Source organism: Calypte anna, chromosome 5A, assembly GCF_003957555.1.
Source record: "Calypte anna isolate BGI_N300 chromosome 5A, bCalAnn1_v1.p, whole genome shotgun sequence".
Taxonomy (NCBI): Eukaryota; Metazoa; Chordata; class Aves; order Apodiformes; family Trochilidae; genus Calypte; species Calypte anna.
In genome coordinates this window covers 2,636,609-2,658,723 of record NC_044251.1, presented here as the reverse complement: position 1 = coordinate 2,658,723, position 22,115 = coordinate 2,636,609, and the positions used below count along the sequence as shown (strand labels likewise).

Here is a 22,115-nt window from a genome sequence, read left to right as displayed (position 1 = left end):
CGCGGGGGGCGGAGCCGCAACCCGGCTGGGTCCGAGCTGTCAGGGCGCCCGGGCTCCAGTCGCCAGCCCGGCCGCGATCGGGGTTCTCCGGCTGGGTCAAGTGACGGAGCGTCTCGCCGGGGGCCTCCGGTACCGAGCGAGGCGAGGCCGTTAACGGGAGGAGCGCTCCCCTGCTGCCTCCCTTCCCTCTGGGCAGCCGCCGGTGGGCGCTCACCCCTTCGGGACAGCCCCGCCATGGAAGCGGTCCCGACAGGGGAAATCAGGTAATGCTGCCCCGCCGCGGCGTCTCGCTCCCGGTGTGCCCAGGGCGGCTTCACAGCTTCCCCCGGGGAACGGCGGGGTGCGGGCCCGGCCCCAGGAGGGGTCCGGAGCCGGCCGGGGGCGGGGGGGGACCGTGGCGGTACCGTCCCCACCGCCCGTGTCCGGGCAGAGCCTTCCTGCGCACCTGGCCGTGGGGGGGACAGGGAACGGGTGTCACAACGCGCGGGTTGGTTCGGCTGAGGCGACACCTCTGGAAGGCGGGGAGGTTGCAGGGTGTGAAATACCTCAGAAGGGTCCCACAGACCTGGTGCGAAAGCCCGAAAACGCAGGGATATCTTCAGGTAAAAATGGGAAGGGTTGCATTACCTAAATATGGGAAATATCTGGTTAGTGTGAGGTCTGTCAGTATTTAGAATCATAGCATCATAGAATCATAGAATTGGCTGGGTTGGAAGGGACCTCAGAGATCATCGAGTCCAACCCTTGAACCACCGTTGCAGTTGCTAGACCATGGCACTGAGTGCCACATCCAGGCTCTTTTGAAATATCTCCAGACACGGAGAATCCACTACTTCCCTGGGCAGCCCATTCCAATGTCTGATCACCCTCTCCAGAAAGAAATTCTTTCTAATATCCAACCTAAACCTCCCCTGGCACAACTTGAGACCCTGCCCTCTTGTCTTGTTGAAAGTCGTCTGGCAAAAGAGACCAACGTCCACCCGGTTACACCCTCCTTTCAGGGAGTTGTAGAGAGTGCTGAGGTCTCCCCTGAGCCTCTTCTTCTCCAGGCTGAACACCCCCAGCTCTCTCAGCCTCTCCTCATAGGGTCTGTGCTCGAGTCCCTTCACCAGCCTGGTTGCCCTCCTTTGGACCTGCTCCAGGACCTCGATATCCTCCCTGAACTGGGGGGCCCAGAACTGGACACAGGACTCAAGCTGTGGCCTCACCAGGGCTGAGTACAGGGGCAGAATCACTTCCTTGGACCTGCTGGCTTTTCAGTTCGTGGTGATTGTGACTGAGTCTTCCTAACTGCCATCTGCATTCTCTATCTTGCATGTAAATAATAAAGAAGTATTTTGTAAGCATCAGCTCTTTGCCAGTACCATCTTACGCTCTCCCCTGTGTGTCTGAACTCAACATCTGCAGAGTATTTTTAATAATAGATACTACTGGCAGTCTATTTTTTAAGGCAAGCCAAAAATGTGCTGTTATATAATAGATCTAAATGTTACCTCAACACATTTTAACATTTTCTTTATCTGATCTTTTTAGTGTCCAAGATGAGGCTGTGGAGAAAACTACCTTTAAGGAATGCAACCAGATTGCTTTTTACAGGTAAAGAGGAGAATTGTAGTGTTTTGTTTCTTTTTTTCAAACTAGTATTTTTTAAAGATACAGGAAGTGGTTACACTGTTTTTTAATAACAGCAGGTTTGCTACTTTCAGAATTTGTCTTTCAAAGTGAGTGTTTCAGTCACCTGTCAGCAAGCAATAACCATCATATTTTAAAAGGTAGAATCTTTACATCCAGAACCTCTTCAGTTAAAAGTCAAAAGAGTCAGTCCTCTCACCTGACGAAGCCCCAGCAGTATTTTAACTGTAGGTACACTCAGGTTGTTCCCTTGATGTGGATATTTCTTGAACATGTGTAGTTCAAATCTAGAGAATTCTCAATAGAAGCCATTAGTCTGGGACAATAAATAGCATACAGGATCACAGTCCTGCTTGAACAAGTGCCTTGGCTAGAATTCACTATCAAAGCTAAATTTTAGCTCATTATTCTCTTAAAGCTAACCTTAAGCTAAGTGATCCTTGTCATCCAGTTTCTAGGATACCACTTCCCCATTCCTTTTCTCCCATCCTTCATTGTCTTCTATCCTGTGCTGCCTGAGTGAAAGGACTGATTGCCCAGTGTTACACCAGTTAGCCACAGATGTACTACTCAGTTCCAGTTTCACATATTAATTTCTGTTCTGGAGGAAAGGAATACCTCAAATAACATTCTGCCACAAAGAGCAGGACTCATTCCTCTTTTCACACCAGCTTGCCATCTTTTTAACTTAATACATCTAATTTCTCAGCAGAAGGTTGCCAACACATTGGTGAGCATATGATTGTGCCTCTGCTCTGCTTTTAAAAGACATCCTTTATCTGATTGCTTGCATTTGTGCAATATCTGTTTGCAAGGCAATAAAGTCAGTTTGATAATGAAGAAGCTTCCCTTTGGGATAGCCTACAAGAGACACTTATCTTCAAATAGTTCATAAACCTTCACTCTTCAAGGAGCATTCTACTAACAGTTGAAAGAGCCTCTCCTTCAGGGTCTCTGTCCTAAAAATTTCATCAGGGCCAAAAGATGTAGTCAAGACTCCTTAATCAGCAGGCTTCTTGAAAAACAGTTTCCTTGGTGCATATTCAGGAGGTTACAAATTACAAACACATTGCTTCATCACTATGGGATGTAGAAGCTGATCACTGCGGGGCTGCAGACCAAGCAGGGGTACATGACAGAAGATAAAAACCAGAGCTGAAATTTCCAGAGTCACAGAAAGAAGATGAATGTAACTGGACAACTGAGAACTTAGTTGGACACTTGAATTAAGACAGTTGTTGTTTAAAAAAACCCCACAGGGTGGTGATGGGAGACCAGATACCTCTTTAACATCTCAGTCATAAACGTGTATGTATGCTCAGAACTATATTCCTTATTTTTCCCCTTGACTAGAAGCACTGATAATAATTGTATTTTTTTAAACATTCAAAACAAAATTATTTATTAAGCATTTCTAAGAATATTATGACCTTTTGTGTGATATAAGCCATACCATTTAAGGAAACCAAAAATAGTTTTCTGTTTTGACAGGCGTCAGAAACTTCTACATCCTGGAAAGTCATTGTATCGAGCATTGTTGGATTCAGTCACACTAAGTGATGAGAATGTCAAATTCCAAATTATTCATGAGGAAAATCAGGTGAGATCCCACCTAGCATGAGAAGGTGCTTACAGAAAGAACAGTGAATATTACCAATGAGTCTAATAGTATTTGTGACTTTTGAGACACTTCAGTGATAAATATTTAAGACATGATGCAAAGTATCAGTCTGCAGATGTCCTTACTGGTCAGTATTTACTTGAGACTGTACAAGGAGAATAGATATTTTAAAGAACTTTAAAAAACCCTCCAACTTTAACAGCTTTATGAAAAATATGAATAGTACTATTTTTACTTTTAAAAAATAAAAGTTTTTAATTCAAAGTTTTCTCCTTTGTTCTCAAATAATAAATTCTTTTTCTGTAATGGAATAACAGGACTCCTATGTTCCAGCACCTCCTCATCATACCTTTGTAATCCTATGTTTGTTCAAAGGCATTTTTGGGGGAAAAGAATACTTCACATTTAACAAGACAGAGGAAGAGGGGTGTCTTCTGTTTCTTTACCTTAACAGCACAGCAGTTAGGCAACCTAACCCATCCTGAAATTATGGGAGTTTGGAACTACAGCTCTCTTCCATGCTCTAAGCATCATGCTATGTAGATACCCTGCATAAATGTATTTTTATCTAATCCTGACCTTCTTTGCAGTCAGCATAGCAAAAAGAGCCTATATTGTGCCTAGATTTTAAGGTAAATGAAAGACTGAAGGCTCTGTGGCATGCAAGACTGTTTGGGGGGTTATACAAAGATGGCATAATGTGAAATATCTCATCTAGAATTCCAGGTATATCTCTTCTATCTTGCCTACTCTCCCTCTAGTATTGTGGCTGATTCTTTCTTCCATCCATTTGGAGAGAGCAGAGCTGATTAACTTCCAGGTAGAAAGAAAAGTTATCAGGCCAAAATTCTTCAGCCAGTTTTATGTCTCCCTGAAGAAGAGATTAAGCAAGGGGGAAAAAAAACAAAAAACCAAAAAAACAGAAATAAGAATTGGACTTGTGGTGTATGGATCCTCCGTGGAACAAAAATGAGCCATTTTATATGAGCTAGAATGCAGTGATTTCCCAGTGGCCTGAACTGGGAATAGCAAGTGACAGTGGATAGGGCAATATTCTGCATTTCCTTTAGTGTCTTTCTGACACAGTTCATCAGTGTCAGCACCACTGTCAATACCAGTGAACACAGAGCACTGATTTTTTTTGCAAAAAGCCCACATCTCAGTAGTATCCCACTCTTAATCTAACAGCACTGGAGTGAAACTTTCCAAACTTCAAGGCTAGATTAGCAGATTCCATGCTGCTTGTGGGGAGAGCTGGAAAGTTGATCAAGTATGGGTTTGGTGATCAGGTAGTGAGGTGGATCAGGAACTGGTTGAAAGGAAGGAGTCAGAGAGTTGTAGTCAATGGGGCAGAATCTGGTTGGAGGTGTGTGACTAGTGGAGTCCCTCAGGGGTCGGTACTGGGACCGGTGTTGTTCAATATCTTCATCAACGACTTGGATGAGGGTATAGAATGTACCCTCAGCAAGTTTGCTGATGACACTAAGCTGGGAGGAGTGGCTGACACACCAGAAGGCTGTGCTGCCATTCAGAGAGACTTAGACAGGCTGGAGAGTTGGGCAGGGAGAAACATGATGAAATTCAACAAGGGGAAGTGTAGAGTCTTGCATTTGGGGAAGAACAACCCGATGGCCCAGTATAGGTTGGGGGCTGACCTGCTGGAGAGCAGTGTAGGTGAAAGAGACCTGGGGGTGCTGGTAGACAAGAAGATGACCATGAGCCAGCAATGTGCCCTTGTGGCCAAGAAGGCCAATGGCATCCTGGGGTGCATTAGAAAGGGTGTGGTTAGTAGGTCAAGAGAGGTTCTCCTCCCCCCTCTATTCTGCATTGGTGAGGCCGCACCTGGAGTATTGTGTCCAGTTCTGGGCCCCTCAGTTCAAGAAGGACAGGGAAGTGCTTGAAAGAGTCCAGCGCAGAGCTACGAAGATGATTAAGGGAGTGGAACATCTCCCTTATGAGGAAAGGCTGAGGGAGCTGGGTCTCTTTAGTCTGGAGAAAAGGAGACTGAGAGGTGACCTCATCAATGTTTTCAAATATGTAAGGGGTGAGTGTCAGGGAGATGGAGTTAGGCTCTTCTCAGTGGTGACCAGTGATAGGACAAGGGGTAATGGGTGTAAATTGGAGCACAGGAGGTTCAAGTTGAATATCCGGAAAAATTTTTTCCTGTAAGGGTGACAGAGCCCTGGAACAGGCTGCCCAGGGGGGTCGTGGAGTCTCCTTCACTGGAGACATTCAAAACCCGCCTGGACACGTTCCTATGCGAAGTGCTCTAGGTGGCCCTGCTCTGGCAGGGGGGGTTGGACTAGATGATCTTTCGAGGTCCCTTCCAACCCCTAGGATTCTGTGATTCTATGATTCTATGATGATTTTAAGATAGTCTACTTAAAAAGAGTTGCCTCTTCAAAGAGGAGAACTAAAGTTAGTTGGTGAAAATTCAGATGGGATGATTGTTGTTCAGCAATGCTTAAGAACATTAAATCAGAAAGCAGATCTGGATTTTGTGGATTTTTTTTTTCAGATATTAAGTGTCTGGTGATGTTGAATTGAAAAGTAAGTTGATCTTTTTGTATCATTGCCAGTTTATCTGTTGTTTGCTCCCAGGTTCTTCTACAAGTAGAAATTTTTGAAATTGAAGGCAATATTTTCAGGCTTAAAATTGATGAGGCAGCTCCTCTCAGACCAAGATACAAAGTTCCTGATGTTCTTATAAAGGAACCTGCCACCCAGAGGTAAGTGATGGGAAGATGATTTAGCACCTTAGTAACTTCCACAGCTTCATTTCCTGGGATGTTTTCCCTTCTCCCTCATTTGCATGACACTGTAGTTACCTCTCTAATCAATACAAAATTGTTAGAGGAAGTGAAAATAGAAATTCTGGGGGTTAATTTACTTTCAAAAATTCTTGTTAAATACATAGGACAAAGTTTTGTCATGTAGATAAGAAACTTAAGGCTGTTTCACCCAGTCAGAAAACAGCTTACAGCATCGTTTTTATTTGTTAAGGTGAAAGGAGTGCAAACTCCATGCATTTCTCAGGCTCTTTGCATCTACATCATCCTTGAGTTTTTTATAATGTATGTGGATAGTTTCAGCTTATCTTCTGTTTCAAATTGTTATTTAGTTACAGTGAATTTCACATGCTGATGATTGGTACAAAGCTGTTGTTGCTTTTCATTTGCCAGGCTCTCTGTATCACAGAAGGAGGCAGGTGTTTTGGTGCTGTCAAGTGTTAATGAGGACTACAAACTTCAGATCACTGCAAATCCCTTCCAGGTTGAGCTACAGTCCAAGGATGAGATTGTTCTGAGCATTAATTCCAATGGGTTGCTATATTTTGAGCACCTACAACCACCTCCCAGTGATAGGTACAGTATCTATCTGTCTAGTTGTAGTATGTACTGAAGATAAACAATTCTATGTAATTGCAGTTACTGTGATAGAAGCTCTTACACATTGAAATGTGTTTCCTCTTTTACTCCGTACCAGTAAGTACAACAGTGAAGTTTTAACAAAGAAAATCTAGATCAAGTAACTGCAGAGTGGTTTAATCCCTTGCAGCAGCCCTGTGCAAATTGCTGACCTTATTTAATGGCCAGTTCTTAAAAACACTGAAGTATCCCCCTGTGTTTCTTGGCAATAAGTGATGATAGTATGATGAGGTTATGAGTTTTGTCTCCTTTTACAACTCAATCTACTCTTTAGGTAAGGTTTATTCACCATATGAGCTCTTGAAGTAACTTTTGTTCAAATTACAGTGTGAAATACAACTGCAGGATTTTACAGGTCAGTCCCATTGAAAAGTAGTGGAAGTGCAGGGCATGTCATGACTTAAGAAAGAGAATAGCAAGCATCTCTCTTAGCATTATTTCAAGAAATTGTAATTAACAGAGAGCACTTAACAGAAACTAACAAAGAAATTAAGATCTTTGGGTCAAATAATGCCCAAAACACTGATGCAGATAGAAATAAGTATGAAAGGCCAAGAAGTTAACAGACCTCAAATATGGATTAAAGATTGCTTTAAAACATGGCATATTAAAATGGTTTGCCAGCTACAGCTCTCAACTGTGACACCAATTTTCAGAATTGATGGTTGAAATTCAGAATTTTTACACACTGTATAAGGAAATGCATAATGAAATATGAATTTAATGTTTGAAATTCTTACACTGATTTTTTTGTGTTTGTGTTTGTTTTCAATAGAAAATCTACAGCAGAAAACAAGGAGGAGGCAGCAAGTGATTCTTCTAAGGTATCACATGCTTATTGCAATTCCAGCATGAGTATTTTGTAAAGAAGAAAATTGGTTAATTAGAATTGCATCTTCATTTCTTTGGTATTATGTTTAAAAACATAGTTAGCCACCTTCAAGTGAAGTTCAAAAAGGATCTGGTATTTCATATTGAGGTATTTTCCAAATTCATAGTTGAATAAAGGTTTATGTGTTTTACCAGGGCTGTAGAAGGCATCAGTCAGATAGATCTAGCTTTTTTTTTTTTTTTTTTTTTTTAAGAATTTCTTTCTCTTTTGTTCTCATTTAATTTGGAGTAATTGTGCAAACAGGAGTTTTTTGGTGATATATGGTCATTTTTAAACTCCCTGTTCAAAGCAAAGAGCATTTCAAAAGAACAGGACCTATTTTATAGAAGTCCAAAAACATGCTTCACATACATTCATGCTTAATCCAGCAGTAAGATTCACTCTGAAAAAAAAAAATCAAGGTCTTGGCAGTGCATAAAGGCACATTCCAGTTTTCTCAGGAGGCTGAGTTATGTCTGTGATATAATTTTAGCCTCCTGTAGCAGATGGCTGCTTACTCCACCATGGTGTTTTAAATGGCAGGAGTTATGCTGCCCTCAGCATACTTGTGTCTGAACTCTTGTGCCTGCCCTGGCAGCTTCACACAGCTGCAAGAGGCCACGTCTGCTGCTTCTGGGATGAATGTCAAAGAGAAATCCAGGAAAGACTGGGAAAAGTGGAAATTCTAGGATAGTGAAACGTGTCAGTTACAGGCAAAACTCTGGAGATTCTAGAAAGTTGTGGGTTTTTTGTTGTCTGAGCCTTACTGTTTAGGGAAGTGAGTTGGTTTCTGGCTGTATAGGTTTTCTTCTTTGGTTCCATCCATGCAATCTTTGCATTTCATAATCATGTTCAACATCCAGAAAAACGATGTTTTTTAAATCATCTGGTTTCCCTTTCCCACAAAAGTTTGGGGCACATCATCTTTTTAGGTCCCTTCCAACCAGGGGTATTCTGTCATTCTGTGATTCTATTCAAGACCTCAGGTATTGCTCCACTAGCACATCAGTTCTTCAGTGTAAACTCCTGCAGCAGTATCTGAATTGTTTTTTGTATTTGTTTATGTTAGCAATACTTGGCAGAAAACCCCACTTAACAAGGTACAAATCTCATGTGAATAAATGTATTTTTTTTAGAAATACATGGTGTGAGCAATTGTATCCCCTAGGCTTAGCTATTTCTGTATACACAGGAGAAAGAAGAGGATCTAGGTCTCTGGCAAGAGAAATTTGGCAAATTCTTAGACATCAAAGCTCATGGTAAGTCTCCATCTAGCTTTGAAGACAGCTTTACTGCTTTGTATATATCTGCAGTCATTCATATTTCTGTTTTCTCTCTGTTTAGCTGCTTAATGTTTGTCAATGTCTTGGTTGCTCATTCTTTGCATTGCCTATCAGACATCACTGATGAGTAACAAATTTGACAAAAGTGCTGGAAATGTTAATTAAATTTCTGTTCAGGAGGGAACACTTTAACTGTGACCCATTTAATCAGCTCACTGGGTGCCATTTCTGACACAGCATAACCCTATCTGCGTTGGCTGACTGCTTTATAATGCTTTCTTTTTTTTTCTCTTTTTCTTTTTTGCTGTCAGCACATAACACTGATTTTAGTTTGTTCTCATGACATATCAGAAATCATGATATCTAAGCATTAACAATTATCCCAAAGAAACTCTTAGTAAGTGGTGGGCTACAAAAGGAAATGCAGAGCAATTTAAAGGGATAATAAGGTTGTAGAAACAAGTAGGTCAGTAGCTCAAATACAATTTAAATTAATTACCAGATTTTATGGACATCTACTGTCTGTGCAGTTGTATTCTACACTAATTGAGTTGTTTAGTTTTGTCCATTACCAGTATCATGCAGACTTTTACCAGCAGACCAGCACTACCCAGCAGCTGCAGTAGGAAGAAGTACAGAAGAGCTTCCCTTTAGTGACAGGAACTTCTTCATTTCAGAGTTAAGACACAGAGGGGCAGGAAGGTGTTGCCCTTGTTGTTCTTGCTGAATCTGATCCATTAGCCCAGCATCATGGGGTTTTTTTCTGTTTCTCTGCTGGAGGAATGAAGTCCATATGGTCAGGTTCTGATCCTGAGCCACTGCTTGTCAGTCTACAGGATCTCTGGTCACCAGCCAGAAGTTGCTCTGGATTCAGTAATGTGACAAGATGATATCACTGGCAGAGACTCTTGTGCATGCTGCTCCCTGGGCTGAGGCTGAAGAGAAGAGCAGTAGAAAACAGGCAACTGACTCTAAAATCCACTACTGTGCCACTGTGCTGCAAAGCTTGGCTTGTAGGTAATGGGATAGAAACAGGAGATAATTTTAAGAAGTTTTCCTAGAATAAAAAAGGGACCCACTATTGTATGGGTGTTGGTTTTTGGGGTTTTTTTCTGTTGGAGTGGCTCATTTCACCTTCTTAAGCAGATCAAAATCAGAATAACTGCAATAAAATCTGTTTAAAAGATTACCTCTATTGTATTTAAGTAGTAATTAAAGTGAAGTTGAAAACAAGTATAGAAGAGCTTATTACTAAAACTGCTTTTTAATACTTTTTGTCAGTTAGGTTGCTCTGCTGTGTTGCTTTCAGCTAAGCCTGAGAATGGAACTCTGTGGTCTTCTTTTTAATGTTATTCCCACAGGTCCTAGTTCTGTAGGCATGGACTTCTCTTTACATGGATTTGACCATGTTTATGGAATACCACAACACACAGAAACACTTCTTCTCAAAAACACCAGGTAAAGGAGGCAGATTGCTAGTGAAAGCAGGATCATTTTTGTAAAGGATAGCAGTAACATCACCTTAATAATTTAATACATAGAACAACTTGAGATTTGTGTATTTTATAGCATAAATTTTAGTTTAATGATACAGCAAACTCAATCATAGTCCCTGTCCACATGCAGTAAGTTGTTCTGCATTTCCCTTTCTACTCTGCACTTTCACAAATGACCCCTTCTGTTCTCTTTCCATTTTCCATGCAGTTTTTTCTATGACTGCAGAATTGTTCATGTTTAAGATGAACTCTTAGCAACTCCACAGGAGAATTCAAAACTGTTATTTTAGGACTTAGAGCAAATCAGCAGTGGTCTCACAGGCTGCAGTGTTGTTTCATTCAGATACCTGGGACGAAAGCAAGGAAGGAGTTAATTTAAGCTGTCCACATTTCAGCTTTGGATGCTAAACAAAGGAGCAAAATACAGAGTATTCACTGAGTTTAATGGAATGGCAATAGAGTTCAAGTTGGCCCAGTGCAGAACACTTACATATAATAAATACATCTTTTTGTTTGTCCTAGTGATGGGGATGCCTATCGGCTTTATAATTTGGATATCTTTGGCCACAAGATACATGACAAAATTGGCATTTATGGGTCTGTGCCCCTTCTCTTAGCACACAAGCCTAACAGAACTTCAGGGATCTTCTGGCTGAATTCTTCAGAAACGCTGGTGGATATTAGTACAAAGGCAGTAGCTGAGGTGAGAGATGCACACTTTTTTCAGAATTTAGTAATGAAAGAAAACATTCCAGTGCTAAATTGTTGATTAAATCGCTGAAAAGAACAAAGAGAGAACTCAAGAAAGAGTCAAGTTGTAGAACTTTTATCTCAAGAGGTCTACAAGAGATGGCAGAGAGAAAATACATGTTAGAGCAGAAAATATCTACATATGTGGATGTAGCTGGCACAAAAAAGAGTGGACAAAACCCCTGAGAATCTCTTGAATTTGAAGAATTTTTCTTAGTTTTTAAATTCTTGGAATTGCTACACATTTCTGCTTAGCAGAATGGAATGGAATGGAATTGACCTTTAAGAAACATGAAATGTTCAGGAAAGGAACTCACTTGATTCTTAAAACACAAAGATGAATTCTGTTAAAATCAAGAGCGGGGAAAAAATCTTGATTTATTCTGCCATTTAATTATGTGGTTCTTTGTTACTTGTAATACAGTTATATATGGATATTATTCAAGCATCCTGCAGAAACTGTGTAGTCTTTAATTACAGAAAAGCTTTCATTACTTTGCCCCTCATTACCCATTTTTCCTCATTAACTGGTACTCTGAGTTTTGTATAAGCAATATGCGGGGTAAAGGATATTGAAGGATAAATAGAAAACATAGGTATATTTAGTGAATTTTTTGAGTTTCCATCTTCACTCCATCATTGAACTGCAATTTGATAGAGATTTTAATTTTTCCCTTGCTTTCCTTCACAGCACATGCCACTTGAATCTGCTGCAGAGCCTGCTAAGCAGAGAGCAGTGCCTCTGACTGATGTGCGTTGGATGTCAGAAAGTGGGATCATTGATGTTTTCCTGCTGATGGGACCCACTCCATTTGATACCTTCAAGCAGTTTGCACAACTGACAGGTACTGATTCACAGAATTGGAGTCAGTATGGAGTCACATTTACCTGGGAGATTCTCTGAGGAACGTGCAGTACTCAAGAGCAGGTTAATATTTACCTAGACCATTGTGTTCAGGAGGCCATTTGCTCCCAAACTGCAATTTGGAGAGCAAAGGTCAGTGCTTTGTGAAGACAAACCTCCTTTCTTGTTTTCCTTAGCACCTTGCAGCTGGTCAAACATGGCCCTAGTTGAGAAGCCATCATAATCACTGCTGTCTGAAATGGCTGCCTTAGATGAAGAGATGCAGGGGGTTAGGACTGCCAGTCAAAATCAAGACACACTTATAATGACAGAAGGCTGATGATATGGAGTAATGTATCCTGGCAAACACTGAAAGAAGATAGGTAACTAGTGTGTCCATTAAGGAAGGGAGCAGAGATTACATGTAGGTACAGGAAAGAAATCAAGAGGCTCAGGAAGAAACTAAAAAATGGAGGCAAGAGGACTGACATTTTATGAAAGCAAAATTCTTTTTGTACTAAAGATAATTAAAAACACTGAAACACCCCTGGGAGTTTTTTAGTGTGTTAGATTTTAGATTTTAGTTTAGAATTTTTTTTGCTGCATAGATGTTATGGGGAGAATGGGGTTCAGCTGAACAGGAATAGAAAAGTATTTTAATACAAAAGATTAATAGCAAAGATGATCTTAGCAAGCAAAGTGCATGCTATGAAAGTTTCCCAGCTCCCTTTTGCCATATGGTTACATACATACATGTTTTCTAAGTTTAAAAATTCCTAACAGTGGCACTTCTATAGTTTTCCTTGTACTGCAGCACCTATGGGCCTGTTTACACTACTCAGGTTGAAGCAGTCACAGAAATTGCATTCTACTCGTTAAAATCTATTTAACTGTTTGCACTAATGATACTTAAGATAATCTAGAACATTTCACATCATCAAAAAATTAAGAAATTTTATTGGTTATTTCAGCATCATTATGAAACAGCAAGTTTCCTCTCACTGGTGTATTACCATTACAGCCCTCTGCTCTCTCTGGCTGTTGAGCTCATTGTAATGTTTGTTATTTCAGGAATTCAATCACTTTGGTGTGAAGAACATGCTCCAAGCTCAACTTAGGCCAACATTTCTTAGCTCAAGACAGATCCATTTAATCATGTTAATTTTTCTCCCATCTCTAGATAAAACCCTGAGGGGCAGTAACAGTTTTATTTTAATTCATATCCTCTTCCTAGGCACTCAAGCCCTGCCTCCTCTTTTTTCTTTGGGCTACCACCAGTGCAGGTGGAATTATGAGGATGAGCAGGATGTCAAGGCAGTGGATTCTGGCTTCGATGAACACGACATTCCTTATGATGTGATATGGCTTGACATAGAGCACACGGATGGCAAGAGGTATTTTACTTGGGACAAAAAGAAATTCCAGAACCCCAGAAAGATGCAAGAACATCTTAGGAAAAAAAAACGCAAGGTAAATAGTATGGTAGGATGAAAGAAAATACTTCTGAAGCTACCCAAGCTGGCTTTAACCAGGGGACTTCAGATGCTGGAAACAGTTCAACCACAGCAGAGTAAATCAGACTGTGTTACAGTCTGGTGATGCTTCCATTGCACAACCCATCTTGTTTAATTCACCTCCTGCTATTTTGTAGTTTGTTCTTTAACCTAACTATCACACCACGTTTGACCAATGTGAAGCTCCATCTTACAGAAGCAGCCCAGTGCTGTCCTTGGTGGGCACAGTAGAAAATGTTTCTACTTGACAGGAGTTTTCAGTGCTAGTTGCTATCTTTACTTCATCTTTTTACTTCATACTTTTTTTTTTCCTTATACTAACTGGGATTTCTCCTCTATATTGATATGATTACTTATCATCAACTATGTTTTTTCTTCTGGTGGAGTTCTGGTATGATGTACAGTCTGTTAGCTTATTTTTTTTTCTGCTTTTACAGCTAAAATATTTAGTTTACAATTACAGAGGTATTAAAATAGACACAGTAAATATTTAAAAGTTCTAGAACTGCTCAATGCTTGATCTTTCCAAAAGTCAATGACAGACTGTTGAATTAGCATTCAAGTTTTACAATCTCATAGTTGGAGCTAAAGTATTTCCTTAGCTTTACAGCAAGGCAGTTAATGTCAGTAGAAAGTAACTGCAAAATACAATACATGGATGTTTTAAAAAATTAGAGAGTTGAGTTGCTGTTGTACAATATATAAACTAAGATATATTTAAATAAGATATAAATAAGATATATATTAGGGCAAATTATTTTAAGGAGGGGTGTGCACATGGAGGTCAGATATTTTCCCATTCACTGAATCCAGCAGTGAATTAGACATAGAGTTTTTAGGGGTTGGGGTATTTGCTTGTATTGAAACAATTGGTTTTGGCCCTTATTTCAGAGGGTAAGCATGAATTTGTGCTCCTTGTAAATTCAGCTATTATACATAAGTCTTGCACAGTATATGTAGAACTGATAACTACTTTCTGGCATTAGTGACACAGCTACCTGCTTTGACTGAAGGAAATAATTATCTGCCTTTTATCAAAAGGGATCTCTTACTGTTTGATTCAGTGGAGTTGTTGCTAATGATGTGTTTCATCTTCTTGTCCTGGCAGCTTGTTGTCATTGTAGATCCCCACATTAAGGTTGATCCCATGTATACCCTGTATTCACAGGCAAGAGACAAAGGGTATTTTGTGAAAGACAGAAATGGAAAAGATTTTGAAGGCATCTGTTGGCCAGGTAAAAAAACACTCTGTCTCTACATCTCAAGTGATTTATTTTAAAAAATTTGCAGAAGAGTTTAATTGGGACCCATGGAAGTAGAATTAGATTCTTATATCCCTTGAATTTTTTGTAAATACTTTTAAGTTCAAATGCTTTGTGTTTCATTTGGTACAGTCATGTTCTAGTTGCCTCAGCTGTACAAACCCTTCTGTTACATCTGCTGGATCTGCAGATACTTTGAATGCCTAGAACTTAAAAAGTTGGATTTGTTGATTGGAACAGCTGTCCCTCTTCCCAACTTGTCTTGGGTAACAGAAGTATGGTTTTTTTCTGGTGAAGCAAGCACTGCTTATGTAGAGTGGATGAAATTAAGTAAACTCTGATACTAAAGACTTTGACTCTGTCATAATGTAGTGATCTGCCATGTTATTTTTCATTTGGAGATCTCATTGCAGAGAGAAAACCCACAGTCCTAGCAAAGGAATGAATTATGGGAAAACCCAAGGTTATATTACTACTTCTAGTAGCATGGCAGGATGTTGTTATCTTCTCTGGGACTCTTTCCTGACTGAGCTTGAAATACCAGGGATGCTGACTTTGTGTTCAGGTCTAAACACGTTTCATACTACTAACAGTTGTTGGCCAATATTGCTGAGATTCAGGCTCCAGAATCTACATGGTTTGGCCTGCAGAACATGGCAAGGGTTGTGCTGAGTTCCAAGTCAGCCTGGAATTTGCTTTTGAGCTTTTGTCTCAGAAGCAATAGCAGCTACAATATCACTGCTCATTGCCTAGCATTAGGCCACTGAATTTAGGCATAAAGACAATGCAGGCCTGCTTTGAAAATCAGGTAAATAACTGGGATTCCCCACATTCTCAGGTTCCTCTTGTTACCTGGATTTCACCAACCCTGAAGTGCGCAGATGGTATGCAGATCAATTTGCCTTCAAAACATACAAGGTGAGTATTTATTTGCTCTGATCTAGTTATCCCAGAAAACCTGAAAATGGGGAAAAGAGAAAAGATAAACTACTGGCTAAGCAAGTTGGTGGCTTCTGTAGCTACGTTGTCATTGTGTAGAGAAAAATATCTTGATAAACTGAAGTACCACAGAAGGATTTTCTCCATGGGCTTGTCTACAAAGAAAGTTGGAGCCCATATGTCAAGTGTGAGCCTGCTCACTTAGTTGCACCAATACCATGAGCACACTACAGGCATTTTAGCAACCCACACTGTAACACAGATGCTGCAATTGCAGCACACAAGGGTCATTTCTCCCTGACCTTCCTTCCAGACCTCCTTCCTAGTTCTGAAAGTGTCTGACTGAACACTGCTGGGCACCCCCAGTTCCCCCACTCTGCCCCAAATTCTGCTTTGCAGCGGGGTTGTTGAAACCACTTCTGTAGCAGACATTTCCCATACTGCTTTTCCTCTCTAGTTTTTCTTTTCTGGCCTTCTCTGATTTTTTTCTCATGGCTATTTAAACTTCTTTTTCCACTGCCTCTTATCCCTCACCAAACGGCAGGAATAGCAAATGCCTACTGAGTTTTGTAAGAATTGCAAAAATTAAAGGGGCTGGTAGGCTGTCATCCTGACCAGAAGTACCACAAGATGATGAGATGAGATGGGATGAGATGGGATGAGATGGGATGGGATGAGATGAGATGAGATGAGATGAGATGAGATGAGATAGATGAGATGAGATGAGATGAGATGAGATGAGATGAGATGAGATGAGATGAATGACAGCTGCCAAGTGGCCACAGAAATATAATTCCCATGTCTTACTTTGCTGCTGCTTTTTCCACTTACACCCCAGACTGGCCTGACACCTACTAGAGATAAGTCACAGCAATGCCTCTGTCATGTCCTAATTGCAACCCTGTGTCATAGGGATCCACAAACATCCTCTTTGTGTGGAATGACATGAATGAGCCTTCAGTCTTCAAAGGGGCAGAACTAACAATGCAGAAAGATGCTGTGCACTACAACAACTGGGAGCATCGGGAAGTACACAACCTCTACGGATTCTACCAGGCAGAGTATCTAAGACACAAGTCAGCAATAATCCTCTGTGCTGGCTGTTGTTATATTTGAAATAGACTCTGTGATTGGTCACAAGCAACTGTGACAACATCCTTGCCTTTCTGACGTAACAATGTAAATTACATTGGCTGGCATTACAGGATATTTTGTTTGTTTGTTTGCTCAACTATGTTCTGATGTTGTTTTAGTTATGGCTACTATTTGTGGCTATGGATTTCTTAATTTTCCTGCCTGGAAGGGCTAAAAAGGCAGCGTAGCACGTATCCTAATTATAGAGTTTGTCTTTGTGACTTTTGCATTCGTGATTTTCAGCAAATGGCAACTGCAGAAGGGCTCATCAGACGTTCTTCAGGAAAAGAAAGACCATTTGTCCTGACACGATCTTTCTTTGCTGGATCACAGAAGTATGGTAAGGATTAGCTGGATGCTTTCCACACTGCTCTGTTCTATTAAGTTTGGTGTGTAGCAGTTGTGTCTAGAGAGGAAGAAACTGTTTCAGAAATACTAACATGGTGAGCTCATTAAAGTACAAGTGATTAAAAAAATAATGAACAGCTCACAAAGTACATAGCAGAATAACAGCCTGTGTCCAGTGACAAAACACTGCCTGCTTTTCTTGCATATTTCAGGAGCATGTGTGTATAGAGATAAAAAAAGTTGCCATGAACAGCAGTTCATGACCATTCTTGTCTTCTTTCCTTAACTGCAAGCATAAACTGAAGTTTATGCCCAACTTTCCTGTGTAATGCTGAAACTGGGTATTTCCAGGGGCAGTGTGGACTGGAGACAACACAGCAGAGTGGGCTTACTTGAAAATATCCATTCCAATGCTTCTCACCATCAGTATGGCAGGGATTTCATTCTGTGGAGGTAAGGTGTTTAGCTGGATTTGCTCCATATGCCTAAGTCATTGGTGCCCTCAACTTTGTGTCCCAAGATAGACACAACACAGATAGTGGCAAGCTTAACAGTCCAGTGCATTTTTTCAGGCAGTTTCACAGATGAGTTTGGTTTCAGAAGACAATAACACAGTGCTCACCATCATTTCTCCACTAATTCTTAAATAGTTTTTGTGTCCCATCTGCAGCAGTGGTCCCCATGTGGTGCTCCACAGCATCAGTGTGACAGTGATGGGGAAGGCACTCAGTAAGCCTCCAAAAGCTCTCTTGAGATTTATGTTATGGGATAACTTGTTATACCTGTTTTCTACTCGGATAAGCAGCTGCCCAACAGCAGAACTGCAAGCACACTGTGAAATGCATGGATTCATACACTCAGAATGTTTGTTAGGTGGGTAAGGAAGAACCTGTGAGAACCATGAGGTTAGTTTCAGGCATATGCTAGTCTTTAAATTCCCACTAGCCCAACAAAATGCTTTCAGCCTGCTTTTCCTGGCCATCGATGTGGTGTGGATGGAAGGTCTGCAGGAACTCAGAGTAATACAGAGGCAGAGAGGTCACTTTCTGGAATTTTAGTATAATTTCCACAAATGTGTTTTTGTTTTTTCTGCGCAATATCTAGCTGATGTGGGAGGGTTTATTGGAGACCCAGAACCAGAATTACTTGTTCGCTGGTATCAGGCTGGAGCCTACCAGCCCTTCTTCAGAGGTCATTCTAACATGAAGAGCAAACGGCGGGAACCATGGCTTTTTGGGGAGAAGAACACTCAGATCATCAGGGAGGCCATTAGAGAGCGCTACGTCCTCCTGCCATACTTGTACACACTCTTCTATCGGGCACACACGGTGGCCGAGCCAGTTATGAGGTAAGAGTCTTAAGTCACAGAATCCCACAACATCACAGAACCACACAAAATAATAGGGGTTGGAAGGGGCCTCTGGAGATCACCTAGGGCCAACCACCCTGCTGGGGCAGGTTTCCCTAGAGCAGGCTGCACAGGACAGCATCTGTCGAATAGCTGGAGAGGCAGAGACTTCACCACCTCTCTGGGTTCCAGTGCTCTGCCACCCTCAAAGTAAAGAAGTTCCTCCTCATGTTTTGGTGGAACTTCCTATGTTCAAGTTTGTGCTCGTTACCTCTTGCCCTGTCACTGGGTAGCACTGAGAAGAGCCTGGCCCCATCTTCATCTCCTGACACCCACCCTTTAAGTATTTATAAGCATTGCTAAGATGCCCCTTCAGTCTTCTCCAGACTGACAAGACCCCATTCCCTGAGCCTTTTCTCACTAGAGAGGAGGTCCAGTACCTGATCCTGAGCTTGGAGGAAGTGGTACTTGAATACCAGCCAGCTCTCTTGAGCCCTCCTACCTTCCAGAGCCCTAACCCATAGGATTTCTCCATCAAGCAGTTTCTTGATGATGTCAAAGTTAGACCCTCAGTCAGGAGATTTAGTGATTAGTATCAGGAAGTTACTTGGAAGGGGGTAGTTAAATTACTACCTCTTAGTATTGTAAATACTTACTTAAATGTTTAAAAAGAAAAAAAAATCACAAAAATTACTGAACTCTTATGTTCATGTGTTCTGAAAGCTTTGATAGGGTTCTCAGAGGAAAAGGATATGTTTAGGTTTATTTTCCAAATGACACCTGGAACACACTAATTCAATAAACACTGCACAGTCTTTAAACTTGCTGTTTTAGTACTGTGAACTCCGAAGTTCTTGTCATGATAAAGAACATCATGTGGTTTTCCATACTTAAAATGATGCTTAATGGACTCTGAACTTGCTGATCTAAAAACATAAAGACTGTTTAGGCTCTCATGAAAATATTTGTTATGGATGAATTGTTACTGTTATAAAAGATTATTTCGTATTTATAATTTGATCATTAATCTCTGCAGTATTTATTTTCTTCTAGTAGAAAATCCAATACTCTAGAACAGAAATGAAATTAGTAAATAAACTTTTGTTCTGCTGCTCTCTGTCCTCTAAGAAAGTGCCTCAGTTGTCCTTTCAGCAAGAGATGAATGTCCTTAAACTCCCTGATATTGCTGTGTCTTTGAAGTTGGCCTAAAACTGTTCTTTTACATCACATTTACCTTTACTTATTGTTATGCAAATACAATTCATCTTCTAAGTTTTAAAAACATAAAGGTCTTTTTGGCAGAAGTTGAATGGTTTGAGCTTTGAAGATGATTTGCAAGACAGACAGAGTGTGAGCATCTGTCTGTCTGCACATGTGGAAGTGCAGATGCCCCTGGTGTATGCACTGACACAGACAGTGCCTTTGTCTTTCTTGAAATGAAGCTTATGTTGACATGTGCACTGCCCACAATACTAAATAAAACTCTGCTTATTTTTAAAATTTGCTGCAGTAGGTACAGAATTCGAGGTGTTTTTTTCACTGAGAGAAGCAGAGTGAAAAATGTCTCATTAGCAAGCACATGAACAGTGCTGCAGTGAAGAAGTGGATGCCTACAGATAAGCCAGGCTTTTTCCAGAAGGAAACCCAGACCTTGTCTCTGAATGAGTTATTCTTGTCATAATCTCACAGGCTTTAAGTATACAACTCCTATTCTATAACCAGATGCTTTTGCAGTGACCTTTTTTTTAAGAAAGGCTGAAAATTAATTTCTGGTGCAGGTTTTTCAGTCATGACCAGGAGGAGACAATGCTCTAAAAGCAGCAGCAAAGGAAAGACTGTGCTGCAAGGACTGGCTCATCAGGTGTCAGCATTGCTGATAAATTGAGAAAGAAAGGTTCATCCATCTCTCCTTTGCTAGAAGGAAGGTATATGTAGTGCAAGTTTGTAAGGAAGAAGGTGGAAGGAAAGAAAGTGAGGCAGCAGGAGGCCAAAAAGGTCTGCTGGGGTCTTAACCCATCTTCTGGGAACTCTCAGCAGTGAGTCAGGAAAAGGTGCTTTAAGGCAGAGGACAGAACTTTGCCCTGTCTTAAGTTCTTGATAGCTTCTGCTTGTAAAGAGAGGCAGAAAATGGAGCCTGAAAATCCCAGAAGGCCTTGGTGAGTGAGGAGAAACTAACTGAATCCACTATCTTTCTTTCTACAGGCCTCTTTGGGTAGAGTTTCCAGGGAAAATAGAGACTTTTGGTGTGGAAAATGAGTACATGCTGGGTAAGCAGGTGTCTTCTTATTCTCTGGAGTTTCAGTTATATATTTTTGAGCTGAAAGTGTTGTGTGACCAGAAGAAAACATGAAAACTTTGCCCAAAACTTAAGTAAAATATATTGTAACTGAATATAGAACTTGAGACCTCTTTAAGGGATGCAGTTTTAACAGCACTTTGAAAATATGGGTCATATGGGATGCAAAAACTGAATTCAGTCTCAGCAGTCACTTTGAAAAAAAACGTGGTTGCTTCTGACCTGAAACAGGGACGTTCACAGTAGCACTCCAGAAATTATGGCAGCAAACAACTTCCACCCAAAGTTTGATTTTCCTTCTGATTTAGCTGCTAAAGTCAATTTTCCCAGAAAATTTTTAATTTTAAATTTAAGAGCTGAGCAAGTTTGTGTAAAGCCTATACAGAAAGAGAAAATGGGAGGGGAATATTGCATTTCAGTATTTTTTGTTACCTCTGGGCTCAAGGTTGCCTACTAATGGCTTTCAAATGAAGGGACATCCACTTCTCAGGGACAAGTCAGACCAAGGTAGGCAGGACACTGCAGCAAAACTAAGTGTGGTGAAGCAAAGCATTTCAGAGGACTCTGGGAGTTCAGCTTGCAAGTTCATTGAACTTTACAGTTTCTACATATTAATGTATGCTTTCTTGCAGCAAAGAAATACTTTCCCCAGTGCAGTAAGCTTAAGCAGATTTTTTTTTTTTACAAAGACACTCCCATATTCCACTTCTTTGGTTAGAAAAACATATTTTTCTGTTCAACCAAAGAGCAAAGAGGCAGTCATGTGAGGGACCCATAAGTGCCTCCAAGCTGCTGTATGCAGTGCAGTCCAGCTGCATCCCAGTGCCATAGCAGAGCAAGACCAGAGCAGCCACCAGCTCCCTACACGTGCCTTTTTTTTCCAGTAGAAAGCAAACCAAAGCACATGGGATGCCCATTGAAGGCCCCAAATGGCTATGGGAGGCTGTGTGATCACACAGCTGCTGCTTTGATGAGTGGCAGCCTTGAGGACCACAGCCATGTTTGTGTTTTTCTCCAGGAAATGCTTTGTTGGTGCATCCAGTCACGGATCAAGAGGCCAAGGCAGTGAGTGTTCTGCTTCCAGGATCAGAGGAGGTGAGGATGAATATAAAGCTGCTCAGCTGTTCAGCCCAAAGAAGTGTTTTATGCAGCAACATTTCAGCTCCCCATCTCTTAACTGCTGAGCACTGCTGCTGTGCCACGTGCTGGCCAGCTGTTCTGTGCCACTCTGAACCGTCCTACCTTGATAGTTCACATGCTTGGCTCACAGTAAGTTTACCTCCTTGCTTTTCCAAGCACAATCTCAGCTCTCCTATAATTTAAATCTTCCCTCAAGACTTGCTGCTTCT

General features: G+C 41.0%; 1 protein-coding gene across 1 annotated transcript in view; it reads left to right on the top strand.

Moving 5' to 3' along the window:
* Window positions 1-10: 10 nt before the first annotated feature.
* Window positions 11-22,115, top strand: part of GANC (glucosidase alpha, neutral C) — a 29,557-nt gene continuing 7,452 nt past the window's right edge. The window contains exons 1-19 of the mRNA XM_030452399.1: window positions 11-263; window positions 1,534-1,596; window positions 3,124-3,232; window positions 5,855-5,982; window positions 6,436-6,618; window positions 7,457-7,505; window positions 8,745-8,811; window positions 10,197-10,293; window positions 10,854-11,034; window positions 11,773-11,926; window positions 13,160-13,395; window positions 14,548-14,674; window positions 15,540-15,619; window positions 16,553-16,696; window positions 17,018-17,114; window positions 17,474-17,575; window positions 18,227-18,470; window positions 20,673-20,737; window positions 21,785-21,861. Coding sequence (XP_030308259.1) covers window positions 235-263; window positions 1,534-1,596; window positions 3,124-3,232; window positions 5,855-5,982; window positions 6,436-6,618; window positions 7,457-7,505; window positions 8,745-8,811; window positions 10,197-10,293; window positions 10,854-11,034; window positions 11,773-11,926; window positions 13,160-13,395; window positions 14,548-14,674; window positions 15,540-15,619; window positions 16,553-16,696; window positions 17,018-17,114; window positions 17,474-17,575; window positions 18,227-18,470; window positions 20,673-20,737; window positions 21,785-21,861 — 2,232 coding nt within the window. The 5' untranslated portion in view covers window positions 11-234. The remainder of the gene's footprint in view (window positions 264-1,533; window positions 1,597-3,123; window positions 3,233-5,854; window positions 5,983-6,435; window positions 6,619-7,456; window positions 7,506-8,744; window positions 8,812-10,196; window positions 10,294-10,853; window positions 11,035-11,772; window positions 11,927-13,159; window positions 13,396-14,547; window positions 14,675-15,539; window positions 15,620-16,552; window positions 16,697-17,017; window positions 17,115-17,473; window positions 17,576-18,226; window positions 18,471-20,672; window positions 20,738-21,784; window positions 21,862-22,115) is intronic.